This window comes from Bombina bombina, chromosome 3 (assembly GCF_027579735.1).
Source record: "Bombina bombina isolate aBomBom1 chromosome 3, aBomBom1.pri, whole genome shotgun sequence".
Classification (NCBI taxonomy): domain Eukaryota; kingdom Metazoa; phylum Chordata; class Amphibia; order Anura; family Bombinatoridae; genus Bombina; species Bombina bombina.
Genome location: NC_069501.1, coordinates 1,083,064,783 through 1,083,079,334, shown reverse-complemented (window position 1 = coordinate 1,083,079,334; position 14,552 = coordinate 1,083,064,783). Strand labels below are relative to the sequence as shown.

At 39.0% G+C, this 14,552-nt stretch overlaps 1 protein-coding gene across 1 annotated transcript in view; it reads left to right on the top strand.

The window, feature by feature from the left end:
* The window catches only part of LOC128652625 (guanylate cyclase soluble subunit beta-2-like), a 120,335-nt gene that overhangs the window by 86,268 nt on the left and 19,515 nt on the right, over window positions 1-14,552 (top strand). The window contains exons 12-14 of the mRNA XM_053705557.1: window positions 1,880-2,026; window positions 8,547-8,701; window positions 10,417-10,583. Coding sequence (XP_053561532.1) covers window positions 1,880-2,026; window positions 8,547-8,701; window positions 10,417-10,583 — 469 coding nt within the window. The remainder of the gene's footprint in view (window positions 1-1,879; window positions 2,027-8,546; window positions 8,702-10,416; window positions 10,584-14,552) is intronic.

Here is a 14,552-nt window from a genome sequence, read left to right as displayed (position 1 = left end):
GTTAGGTTTAATTATAACTTAGGTTAGGATTTATTTTACAGGTAAATTTGTAATTATTTTAACTAGGTAACTATTAAATAGTTCTTAACTATTTAATAGCTATTGTACCTGGTTAAAATAAATACAAAGTTACCTGTAAAATAAATATTAATCCTAAAATAGCTATAATATAAATGTAATTTATATTGTAGCTATATTAGGATTTATTTTACAGGTAAGTATTTAGCTTTAAATAGGAATCATTTATTTAATAAGAGTTAATTTATTTCGTTAGATAAAAATTATATTTAACTTAGGGGGGTGTTAGTGTTAGGGTTAGACTTAGCTTTAGGGGTTAATACATTTATTAGAATAGCGGTGAGCTCCGGTCGGCAGATTAGGGGTTAATAATTGAAGGTAGGTGTCGGCGATGTTAGGGAGGGCAGATTAGGGGTTAATACTATTTATGATAGGGTTAGTGAGGCGGATTAGGGGTTAATAACTTTATTATAGTAGCGCTCAGGTCCGCTCGGCAGATTAGGGGTTAATAAGTGTAGGTAGGTGTCGGCGACGTTGTGGGGGGCAGATTAGGGGTTAATAAATATAATATAGGGGTCGGCGATGTTAGGGCAGCAGATTAGGGGTACATAGGGATAACGTAGGTGGCGGCGGTTTACGGAGCGGCAGATTAGGGGTTAAAAGTGTAATGCAGGGGTCAGCGATAGCGGGGGCGGCAGATTAGGGGTTAATAAGTGTAAGGCTAGGGGTGTTTAGACTCGGGGTACATGTTAGAGTGTTAGGTGCAGACGTAGGAAGTGTTTCCCCATAGGAAACAATGGGGCTGCGTTAGGAGCTGAACGCTGCTTTTTTGCAGGTGTTAGGTTTTTTTTCAGCTCAAACAGCCCCATTGTTTCCTATGGGAGAATCGTGCACGAGCACGTTTTTGAGGCCGGCCGCGTCCGTAAGCAACTCTGGTATCGAGAGTTGTATTTGCGGTAAAAATGCTCTACGCTCCTTTTTTGGAGCCTAACGCAGCATTTGTTTTAACTCTCGATACCAGAGTTAAATTTATGGTGCGGCCAGAAAAAAACCCGCGGAGCGTTAACAGCCCTTTTACCGCCAAACTCCAAATCTAGCCGTTAGTGTTTATAAAACAATGGGAGCTGGCATGTTGTAACCTTCTCTGCTGTGGCCAGTTAGGGACAGTTATAAATAGGTCACGAGAGTGTGCAGCCAATGGCTGAGTGGAATATAATTATATATAAACGATTATATAAAATATAAATGATTGTGTTTCTGGGTACTCGTTAAAAACCCTATTTATACTATGGGGCCAAAATGTTCTCTGTGATCATAATCCATTTATGAGAGACTTTTCACCACCTTTTCAAGGGCAGTTTTGACTTTTCAAATTCGACACCTAAAGGCAATTGATAAAATCTCGAAATGGCATTTTGGACATCTCTCCAAGGATTACAACACTAGATGGAAACAGTCGATTGTATAGGTTAGACATTGTATAGGTTTATTAAAGGAGAAGTAATGTCAAAATTAAAGGGATATGAAACCCAAATTCTTTCTTTCTTGATTCAGATAGAGCATGCAATTTTAAGCAACTTTCTAATTTACTCCTATTATCATTTTTTCTTGTTATCTTTATATGAAAAAGCAGGAATGTAAGCTTAGGAACCAGCTAATTTTTGGTTCAGAACCCTATTCTACTATTGAGCACTTATTGTGAGGTCTTTGGGTCAGCAATTTTTTTAAATTTCTTTTTAATATAAACATCATTTTAAAATATGACCTTATAATGAATTAATCTAAGATGATATAATTTGTATTATTTCAGTAGTTAGGGTTTGGTTTATTGTGTAAATAATATCTATGTTATATCCTCCAGGTTGAAACCATAGGAGATGCGTACATGGTTGTTGGAGGGGTCCCAGTTCCGGTTAAAAGTCATGCTGAGAGAATTGCTAACTTTGCGCTAGGCATGAGGTTAGCAGCACGGGAAGTCATGAATCCTATAACTAAGGAACCTATACAGGTGCAGGTTTTACCTATATATACATTCATTATAAAATATTATGATTTCATTTCATGGAACAATTTAGCTGAAATTTGCTATATCATCTTGTATTGACTGCAACCTCAACACATTACAGGTAGCCCTCAGTTTACGCCGGGGTTAGGTTCCAGAAGAAATGGTTGTAAATTGAAACCATTGTAAATTGAAACCCAGTTTATAATGTAAGTCAATGGGAAGTGAGGGAGATAGGTTCCAGGCCCCTCTCAAAATTGTCATAAGTAACACCTAAAACATTATTTTTAAAGCTTTGAAATGAAGACTTTAAATGCTAAACAGCATTATAAACCTAATAAAATAATCACACAACACAGAATATATAATTAAACTAAGTTAAATGAACAAAAATATTTGCTAAGCAGTATTATAAACCTAATAAAATAATCACACAACACAGACTTCACTTGCATTTTTCTGCAAACAGTTCATTCTATGCATTCCAGTCTGGACTGATTTATAGACAGGAATATCTTGTTCCTTTGAAATCTGCTCAATAGCTCACGTCTGGTTAAACTGATTAATTTCAGCTTGCTTGGCTTTGCTGCAACACAAGCGGACAGCTCCACCTACTGGCTATTTTAATAAATGCAATGCTTCTCAATGCTTTTCAATAGCAGTCACATGACTGGAAAAAAAGGTTGTTATTCTGAAACGGTGTAAATTGAACCGTTGTAAAACGAGGGCCACCTGTACATTTTTTTAATAATAGTAGAAGTCACTAAAAAGGACACAAAAGTCAAATTTAAACTTCAATGGTATGAATAGAGCATGCAATTAAAAAAATGCAACTTTCCAGTTTACTTTACTTATCAGATAATGAGAATGCACTCATGGTAACCTTTCTTGTAGATCATACTTAGATATGCTCAGAAGATGTTCTTGTGAACTTTTGCCTAGATTTTAACTGGAGCACAATGATTACGCAAATTGGAACGTTGTTATCTCTAGAACCCATATTACAAGTTGTGCATGAAAAAAATACCTTAGTTCCCATACTTTTAATACAAGCACAATGGCAAACTCACACTTGTATTACAAATTGATGGTTAACCAATCTATTCGAGTGATAATAACATTAGCATTAAAAAATGTAACCAAAGTGAAAGGTTCTGGTAAAGTCATTGGGACTACTCATAAAGGACTTCAGAAACCACAAAACTGGCCTCTTAGGCTTTATTTTCACAATATTTCAAGACTTTTTACAAAAAAACATTTACATAGAAAAATACACTACTGACAGTTTTAGATGTAGTTAAATCAACTATCACTAAATCCTCCTTATCTTTTCTCTCACTGTATACAGAGTGAAACCAGTATTTTAAAAAGAACAAAGTCAAAATTAACATTTTATTATCCCTCTGTATCACTCAGGAGCTTGATTTCTTCTAAAATTTCTTGCTTAAACAGCTTTTCTATAACACGTTTACTCAAAAAATTCCTGCTGGAGTGTATTAAATTGTTTACAAGTATTTCCATTACCCTTATATTGGCATTTAAAATTGTTTATTTAGCCTGTAGTATCCCCACCCACCCTGAAAGTTTTGGGCCTCAAGACCAAGCTGTGTTAACACAGCCAGTAGAAGAAATTACACTCCCAGTGGGTTATAGAAGAGATAAAGTAATAAAATGTTAATTTTCCGTTGTTTTCTCCAAGTATTGGTGATTGGTTTATGGACAGATATAAAATAAAGAAGCAGGTATATTTACACAGTGTGATAAAGTAATGAGATCTGATTATACCTACAAGCTCAACCCCTTTTATTAGGTTGTGGCTTCAAAACACAAAATCAGTTAATTCATCTATACAAATAAGCCTTAAAAAAGCAAATCTCATACATTTTATACTCTGCAGCTGGTAAAACAAAGTAATTGGAAATGCATTAAGGGAAAAACTATTTTATAGTATACAGTCCCTTTAATTATTAACATTTACAGCATAGATGGGGATACAAATGATAAAATTAATTAAAACAACAACACACTTAGGGCCAGATTACGAGTGGCACACTAACTGTTTCACGCAATAAATATCAGGTTTATCGCGGCTGTTTGCACGTGTCGGAAGGAGTGCTCATATTACAAGTTGACAGTAAATGTGAATGTTTGAGCAGAATTCAGGCAACATTAAGATACATATACATGTCTAAATGTGTGTGTGTACATATGTATTTAGGTATTTATATGTGTATATATGTATAAATATTATACATATACATTATACATTCCAACGTTCTTCATATTTATAAATACATAAAATTCCTATATATATCTATACCTATATATAATCATAATAATCAGATATTTGTAGAAAATAATATGGAATTATGAATAAATAGAACATATTCTTCTATGTGAAGAAATTTGGAATGTGAAATATTCAAATTTTCATGTCGGGTAAGCTCACTTGAGAATATACAATAGGGTTTCTCAAGTAGGGTGTCCACTTTTTTGCTCCATTGACTTCTATGGGGGAATATGTCAATGTGTGCACAACACCCTAAATTTGTCTTTTTGCACGCATTAGGTTATTATTATTTTTATTATTATTATTCTTTATTTATAAAGTGCCAACAGATTCCACAGTGCTGCCTATGGGTAAAAGGATAAAAGAACAACAGAGAAACAATACAATAAAAGACAAAATTTTACAGACAAATACAGGGGAAATTAAGGGCCCTATTCCTATGGGAAGTTACAATCTAGATGGGTAGGAGGATGGGAAACAGGAGGTGGGGACTGCAAAGGTGAAAATGATATTAGTGAGGAGATAGATGAGGGCAACTGTTAGGTACAGTGGGAAAAAAAGTATTTAGTCAGCCACCAATTGTGCAAGTTCTCCCACTTAAGAAGATGAGAGAGGCCTGTAATTTTCATCATAGGTATACCTCAACTATGAGAGACAAAATGTGGAAACAAATCCAGACAATCACATTGTCTGATTGGGAAAGAATTTATTTGCAAATTATGGTGGAAAATAAGTATTTGGTCACCTACAAACAAGCAAGATTTCTGGCTCTCACATACCTGTATCTTCTTCTTTAAGAGGCTCCTCTGTCCTCCACTCATTACCTGTATTAATGGCACCTGTTTGAACTTGTTAGCAGTATAAAAGACACCTGTCCACAACCTCAAACAGTCACACTCCAAACTCCACTATGGTGAAGATTAAAGAGCTGACGAAGGACACCAGAAACAAAATTGTAGACCTGCACCAGGCTGGGAAGACTGAATCTGCAATAGGCAAGCAGCTTGGTGTGAAGAAATCAACCGTGGGAGCAATAATTAGAAAATAGAAGACATACAAGACCACTGATAATCTCCCTCGATCTGGGGCTCCACGCAAGATCTCACCCCGTGGGGTCAAAATGATCACAAGAACGGTGAGCAAACATCCCAGAACCACACAGGGGGACCTAGTGAATGACCTGCAGAGAGTTGGACCAACGTAACAAAGGCTACCATCAATAACACACTACGCTGCCAGGGACTCAGATCCTGCAATGCCAGACGTGTCCCTCTGCTTAAGCCAGTACATGTCCGGGCCTGTCTGTTGTATGCTAGAGAGCATTTGGATGATCCAGAAGCGGATTGGGAGAATGTCATATGGTCAGATGAAACCAAAGTAGAACTGTTTGGTAGAAACACAACTTGTCATGTTTGGAGGAAAGAGAACACCATACCTACTGTGAAGCATGGGGGTGGCAACATCATGCTTTGGGGCTGTTTCTCTGCAAAGGTAACAGGACGACTGATCTGTGTACATGAAAGAATGAATGGGGCCATGTATCATGAGATTTTGAGTGCAAACCTCCTTCCATCAGCAAGGGCATTGAAGATGAAATGTGGCTGGGTCTTTCAGCATGACAATGATCCCAAACACACCGCCCGGGCAACGAAGGAGTGGCTTCGTAAGAAACATTTCAAGGTCCTGGAGTGGCCTAGCCAGTCTCCAGATCTCAACCCCATAGAAAACCTTTGGAGGGAGTTGAAAGTCCGTGTTGCCCAGCGACAGCCCCAAAACGTCACTGCTCTAGAGGAGATCTGCATGCAGGAATGGGCCAACATACCAGCAACAGTGTGTGACAACCTTGTGAAGACTTACAGAAAACGTTTGACCTCTGTCATTGCCAACAAAGGATATATAACAAAGTATTGAGATGAACTTTTGATATTGACCAAATACTTATTTTCCACCATAATTTGCAAATAAATTCTTTCCAAATCAGACAATGTGATTGTCTGGATTTGTTTCCACATTTTGTTTCTCATAGTTGAGGTATACCTATGATGAAAATTACAGGCCTCTCTCATCTTCTTAAGTGGGAGAACTTGCACAATTGGTGGCTGACTAAATACTTTTTTTCCCCACTGTAAGTGAAGTTCATTTGTTAATGAGTCAGGTGATAGGCTTCCCTGAACAAAAAGGTCTTTAGGGAACGTTTAAAGGAGGAGAGGTTAGGGGAGAGTCTGACAGCTCGAGGAAGTGCGTTCCAGAGGGTTGGTGCCACACGAGAGAAGTCCTGTAGTCTAGCATGAGAGGAGGTGATGGTAGAGGATGCAAGGAGAAGGTCATTGCTGGATCTTAGGGGGCAGGCTGGAGTATATTTGTTGATGAGTGAGGACAGGTAGGTTGGGGCAGCATTGGCGAGGGCTTTGTAGGTCAGGGTGAGAATTTTGAATTTAACTCTGCTGTGAATGGGGAGCCAGTCAAGGGACTCACAGAGAGGTGCAGCAGAAACAGAGCGTCGAGAGAGGTGGATTAGCCTGGCAGATGCATTTAGGATGGATTGAAGGGGAGAGAGGCAGGAGGGAGGGAGGCCAGTTAGTAGGTTATTACAGTAGTTAAGTCAGGAAATTACCAGGGAGTGGATTCGCTGTTTAGTAGTTTCAGCACTCAGAAACTGACGCATTTTGTAAATATTGCGTAGGTGGTTGCGGCAGGATGAAGAGAGCCATTGGATGTGGGGAACGAAGGACAGATTTGAGTCAAATGTGACTCCAAGGCAGCGGACTTGGGGTGATGGGGAGATAGTGGTCCCGCCAACAGTGGTGGAAAAATTAGAAACTGGAGTAGAGTTAGAAGGGGGATTAGAAGTAGTTTGGTCTTGCACATGTTTATATTTAGGTGGTGAGAGGCCATCAAGGAGAAAATGCCAGATAAGCAGTCACTGATGTGGGAATTGACAGAAGGAGAGAGTGCAGGGGTTAAAGGTAGATCTGGGTATCATCAGCATAGAGGTGATAGTTGAAGCCATAGCTGTTGATAAGTTTACCCAGTTAAGAAGTGTAAATAGAGAAGAGTAGAGGACCAAGGACAGAGCCTTGAGGTACTCCAACAGACAGAGGCAATGGAGATGAGGAGTCATCAGCAAAAGAGATGGAGAAGGATCTGTTAGAGAGATAAGAGTGAATCCAGGAGAGGGAAGTGTCAAAGAGCCCAAGAGAGCTGAGAGTCCGTAGGAGAAGGGGATGGTCAACAGTGTCAAAGGCAGCAGAAAGGTCAAGTAAGATGAGTATGAAGTAATAGTGTTTCTTTTTAGCAGAAAGGAGATCGTTAGTAACCTTGGTGAGGGCAGTCTCAGTTGAGTGTTGGGGACGGAAGCCAGATTGCAGGGGGTCGAGCTACGTTGGAGGACAGGAAGTGGGTTAGGCGATCGAAAACTAGTTTTTCAAGGATTTTTTAAGCTAGCGGGAGCAGTAAAATAGGGCGGTAGTTTGCAGGAGAGTTAGGGTCAAGGGAGGGTTTTTTGAGGATGGGGGTGACCTTTGCATGTTTGAAGGAGGCAGGGAATGAGCCGGTAGAAAGGGATAGGATGAATATGTGAGTAAGAGCCAGAGTGAGGGTGGGAGACAGAGAAGGTATTAGATTTGAAGGAATAGGGTCAAGTGGGCAGGTAGTGAGGTGTGAGGAAGACAATAGGGAAGTCACTTCACTCTCAGTGGTTGGGAGGAGGGTACAGAGAGTGGCAGAGGGGGTGACTGGGAGTGAAGTTGGGAGATTGCAGGCTTGTGTTAAGATGTTTCTTCGGATGGTGTTTAATTGAAAAAGTAGTCAGCCAGGTCTTGATCACTGAATGCAGATGAGGTGGGTGATGCAGGTGGGTAGAGGAGAGAGTTGAAAAGGTTAGCACCCAAGTGGAAACTTTTTACTTTCAACTGTTTCTCTACCTTTTGCTGAGTTTGCTGCTCCAGCCACTGGACTTACTCTGCTGCCTGCTTGCAGTAAAAGACTGTTACAATAACTTACTGAGAAGACAGACACATTTTAAATTAAAAAAGCCATATATCATCTATCTATCTATCTATCTATATATCTATCTATCTATCTATCTATCTATCTTTATCTATCTTTATCTATCTTTCTGTCTGTCTGTCTGTCTATCTATCTCTATTTTTCTATCAATCAGTTTATCTACTTACAATAATATATTAGTTCATATGGTAACTTCATTATATAATAAATTAATAATCATTCGTTTAGATCAGAGTTGGAATTCATACAGGACCTGTATTAGCTGGAGTGGTTGGAGATAAAATGCCTAGATATTGCTTGTTTGGTGACACTGTAAACACTGCTTCCAGGATGGAGAGCCATGGTGTTCCTGATAAAATACATTTAAGCCCAACAACTTTCAGGTAAGCAGGAAGACTTGTTTGTATAATTGTAAGGATATAGATCATATTTCTGCAAGGGCAACAATAGCACCATCAAGGTATAGCCACAGTGGCAGTGGATAGGTTGTAGGCATATTTTTTGCAACAGAATCACAAAAGAGAGATTCAGGGATGGTGGAATGTCTTGGCCTCTGAGTTTGTGATACCCCATCTGGAACTCAAGGGGTTAACCATTTACGTGTCTCTTAATTTATTGCTACTTTACTGATGCAGCATCTTTATCAGTACTCCATGTATTTGCTTTTGGTGCATTTGCTTCTTTAAATGGAAACCATACAATTTGTTTCTCCTTAAACCATTCTCTACCAGGAATTTCAGAGAAAAAAGCATTTTTGCTATCACTCCATTTAAACAGAAATAGAGCTTTGTTCTTTTTATTTACCTATCAAAACTATATATATATTTTTTAAGTAGACAACCCAAAGTATTGATCTAGGCCCACTTAGGTATATTTCGTGCCACTGTTCAAACAAAGGCAATTATATTAAAAAACATTTTTTAACTTTTTCACAAACTTTGGGTTTTGCACTGAAATCATTTACACACAATTGCTACAGTAATAAGACAAATGGTTGTAAAAGGTTCTCTGAGGTCCCCTTTGTTCAGAAATAGCAGGTATGCATGGCTTTGCAATTAGATTTTAGCTATTAGAAGTCCGCTAATTGCAGCTGTGCACCACACTTCTGAACTTCCCTGCAGTGAAGGGGTTAATTAGTTAGCTGGTAAGGGAAATATTATTTTAATAGGAGGACTACCCTCTCACCTCCCTGATCCCTCCCAAACAGTTCTCTCTCCTGAGTCCCTCTCACACTCACACTCCTGACCACCATCTTAAGTACTAGCAGACAGTTGCTTTTTTTTTTTTTAAATAAAATTATTATTATTATTTTAAATCTGCAGTGAAGGATCCCCCCTTACCCTTCCACCTCCCTGATCCCTCCAAAACATTTCTCTAACCCTCCCTCTCCCTATGTTGTCGCGCTATCTGCCAGTACCCAGTTTATATATACATTTAGATTTAATTTAAATTTATTTATTTATAAATTATTTTAAATATTTTTCTGCAGTGTAGTGGTTGAACCCCCCCCCCTACGATTGCTAATGCAGGCCCCCCTCTCCCAAATTCATAATTTTTTTCTGTAGTGTAGCATCCCTTCCCTCCCTCTCCAATCCACAATAATTTTTCTACAGTGTAGGGTCTCGCCCTATCCTCCCACTCCCTCTCCCTCTCCTACCAACGCTGTGCCGCCCACCCACCTCCCTCCATCCCTTCGGAAACTCCCACCGGCACAAATGGAAATTTGTTACATACAGTGACACAGATCCAAAAGGATGTATATACACTTTATTCAGAAGGATAAGTAGAGTACAACATAACTTATATATACGTCCTTTTGAGTCCTGCAGAGTATTTCTTTTGTAGGAGAATGGACCTTTGGTTTTATTTTTTTTATTTGCAAAAGCTGGTTGTTTTCAATAACATTTCCATTCAAATGTCCTGAGGTCACAGAGTGTGGTTTTCAATAAGTATAACCAGCTATTGCAGTAGCAGGAATAGAAAGAAAGAAAGAAAGAAAGAAAGAAAGAAAGAAAGAAAGAAAGAAAGAAAGAAAGAAAGAAAGATAGATAGAAAGAAAGAAAGAAAGAAAATAATGCATTGACAATATTTATTCCAGTGCCTTAAAAGATCTTGATTTTGAAATGGTGGAAAGAGGTGCCATTGAGATCAAAGGAAAAGGAATCATGGCTACTTACTTCTTGATAAAAAATGTGCATTGCTCAGATGATGAGATTTTGGGGAGACCAAAGCTATTCACTTCAGAACAAAACCTTTGTCAGCTTGGTAAGTGTAGGCAAATTCATTTACTTATGATACTACAGTATGGTCATTTGCAAAGTTAAATAATTTTGGTTTTGCACTCCTTAAGGTACAGCATTAGGCCTAATTTGAGCACAGTTTTCAAGGCCCCCAGCAATTGTTGTTCTAGGCCTCCTCAGCCCCTAACCTTCCACCCACCCCTGCTGCCTGTTTGCAGCAGAGCAGCCTTGCATGCAGCATGCGCTGTGTGCACAGGTTGCTCCGTGGCCTCCCTTGGCTCCCTGCCACTAGTGCCCAGCATGTAATGCAGCCCTGCAGCGGCCCACACGCCCGGAAAAGCTAGACAGGTGGTGGGCCCCTCTTACCTGTGGGCCCCACAGAATTGCAGGGTCTGCAGGGCCAGGATTTATGCCACTGCATAACAGTTAATGGCTTATCTTATGCAGTGTATAGACTTTTCAGCTCCATCTCCTAAACCTATAGTGCCAAAATGCCCCATCCAGCAAGGTGACATTTTAGCCTCTGTACTTTGAAAAAACTTAAATAATTTATGGCTAGATTACGAGTTTTGCGTTATAAGTGAAAAAGCCTCATAACGCTGCTTTTTCACTATCGCTGCTATTATGAGTTTTGCAGGTATAGGTGCACGCAATCTTTTTTGGCCATAACACAACGTAACTACCGCAGCTTTCAAAAAGTCCTTTTTCCATGGGACTTCCATAGCGCCGGTATTACGAGTTTGCCTGTCCGGCCAAAAAGTAAGAAGTACAGCCCATACCATCAAGATTCGTACCGTAAACTGAAAGTCAGTAGTTATGAGTTTTACGCTACAAAGCTGTAACATAAAGCTCGTAAATAAAGTGTTACAAAGTACACTAACACCCATAAACTACCTATTAACCCCTAAACCGAGGCCCTCCCACATCACAAAGAATATAATAAAATGATTAACCCCTAATCTGCCGCTCCGGACATCGCCACCACTATAATAAACATTTCTTTCATGTAATTAGCAAGAGTCCATGAGCTAGTGACGTATGGGATATACATTCCTACCAGGAGGGGCAAAGTTTCCCAAACCTCAAAATGCCTATAATTCAGTTTTACAAACTTTGCCTCCGATGGAGGTGGTGAAGTAAGTTTGTGCTAGATTCTACGTTGATATGCGCTCCGCAGCAAGTTGGAGCCCGGTTTTCCTCTCAGCGTGCAGTGAATGTCAGAGGGATGTGAGGAGAGTATTGCCTATTTGAATGCAGTGATCTCCTTCTAAGGGGTCTATTTCATAGGTTCTCTGTTATCGGTCGTAGAGATTCATCTCTTACCTCCCTTTTCAGATCGACGATATACTCTTATATATACCATTACCTCTGCTGATTCTCGTTTCAGTACTGGTTTGGCTATCTGCTATATGTAGATGAGTGTCCTGGGGTAAGTAAGTCTTATTTTCTGTGACACTCCAAGCTATGGTTGGGCACTTTGTTTATAAAGTTCTAAATATATGTATTCAAACATTTATTTGCCTTGACTCAGAATGTTCAACTTTCCTTATTTTCAGACAGTCAGTTTCATATTTGGGATAATGCATTTTGATTTGACCATTTTTTCTTACCTTAAAATTTGACTTTTTCCCTGTGGGCTGTTAGGCTCGCGGGGGCTGAAAATGCTTCATTTTATTGCGTCATTCTTGGCGTGGACTTTTTTGGCGCAAAAATTCTATTTCCGTTTCCGGCGTCATACGTGTCGCCGGAAGTTGCGTCATTCTTTGACGTTATTTCGCGCCAAAAATGTCGGCGTTCCGGATGTGGCGTCATTTTTGGCGCCAAAAAGCATTTAGGCGCCAAATAATGTGGGCGTCTTATTTGGCGCGAAAAAAATATGGGCGTCGCTTTTGTCTCCACATTATTTAAGTCTCATTTTTTATTGCTTCTGGTTGCTAGAAGCTTGTTCTTTGGCATTCTTTCCCATTCCTGAAACTGTCATTTAAGGAATTTGATCAATTTTGCTTTATATGTTGTTTTTTCTCTTACATATTGCAAGATGTCTCACGTTGCATCTGAGCCAGAAGATACTACAGGAAAATCGCTGTCAAGTGCTGAATCTACCAAAGCTAAGTGTATCTGCTGTAAACTTTTGGTAGCTATTTCTCCAGCTGTTGTTTGTATTGATTGTCATGACAAACTTGTTAAAGCAGATAATATTTCCTTTAGTAAAGTACCATTGCCTGTTGCAGTTCCCTCAACATCTAAGGTGCAGAATGTTCCTGATAATATAAGAGATTTTGTTTCTGAATCCATAAAGAAGGCTATGTCTGTTATTTCTCCTTCTAGTAAACGTAAAAAATCTTTTAAAACTTCTCTCCCTACAGATGAATTTTTAAATGAACATCATCATTCTGATTCTGATGACTCCTCTGGTTCAGAGGATTCTGTCTCTGAGGTTGATGCTGATAAATCTTCATATTTATTTAAAATGGAATTTATTCGTTCTTTACTTAAAGAAGTTCTAATTGCTTTAGAAATAGAGGATTCTAGTCCTCTTGATACTAATTCTAAACGTTTAGATAAGGTATTTAAAGCTCCTGTGGTTATTCCTGAAGTTTTTCCTGTTCCTAATGCTATTTCTGCAGTAATTTCCAAAGAATGGGATAAATTGGGTAATTCATTTACTCCTTCTAAACGTTTTAAGCATTTATATCCTGTGCCGTCTGACAGATTAGAATTTTGGGACAAAATCCCTAAAGTTGATGGGGCTATTTCTACCCTTGCTAAACGTACTACTATTCCTACGTCAGATGGTACTTCGTTTAAGGATCCTTTAGATAGGAAAATTGAGTCCTTTCTAAGAAAAGCTTATCTGTGTTCAGGTAATCTTCTTAGACCTGCTATATCTTTGGCTGATGTTGCTGCAGCTTCAACTTTTTGGTTGGAAACTTTAGCGCAACAAGTAACACATCGTGATGCTCATGACATTATTATTCTTCTTCAGCATGCTAATAATTTTATCTGTGATGCCATTTTTGATATTATCAGAGTTGATGTCAGGTTTATGTCTCTAGCTATTTTAGCTAGAAGAGCTTTATGGCTTAAAACTTGGAATGCTGATATGGCTTCTAAATCAACTTTACTTTGTATTTCTTTCCAGGGTAACAAATTATTTGGTTCTCAGTTGGATTCCATCATTTCAACTGTTACTGGTGGGAAAGGAACTTTTTTACCACAGGATAAAAAATCTAAAGGTAAAAGTAGAGCTAATAATCGTTTTCGTTCCTTTCGTTTCAACAAAGAACAAAAGCATGATCCTTCATCCTCAGGAGCAGTTTCAGTTTGGAAACCATCTCCAGTCTGGAATAAATCCAAGCCAGCTAGAAAGGCAAAGCCTGCTTCTAAATCCACATGAAGGTGCGGCCCTCATTCCAGCTCAGCTGGTAGGGGGCAGGTTACGTTTTTTCAAGGAAATTTGGATCAATTCTGTTCACAATCTTTGGATTCAGAACATTGTTTCAGAAGGGTACAGAATTGGTTTCAAGATAAGACCTCCTGCAAAGAGATTTTTTCTTTCCCGTGTCCCAGTAAATCCAGTAAAAGCTCAAGCATTTCTGAAATGTGTTTCAGATCTAGAGTTGACTGGAGTAATTATGCCAGTTCCAGTTCAGGAACAGGGGATGGGGTTTTATTCAAATCTCTTCATTGTACCAAAGAAGGAGAATTCCTTCAGACCAGTTCTGGATCTAAAAATATTGAATCGTTATGTAAGGATACCAACGTTCAAAATGGTAACTATAAGGACTATCTTGCCTTTTGTTCTGCAAGGGAATTATATGTCCACAATAGATTTACAGGATGCATATCTGCATATTCCGATTCATCCAGATCATTTTCAGTTCCTGAGATTCTCTTTTCTGGACAAGCATTACCAGTTTGTGGCTCTGCCGTTTGGCCTAGCTACAGCTCCAAGAATTTTTACAAAGGTTCTCGGTGCCCTTCTGTCTGTAAT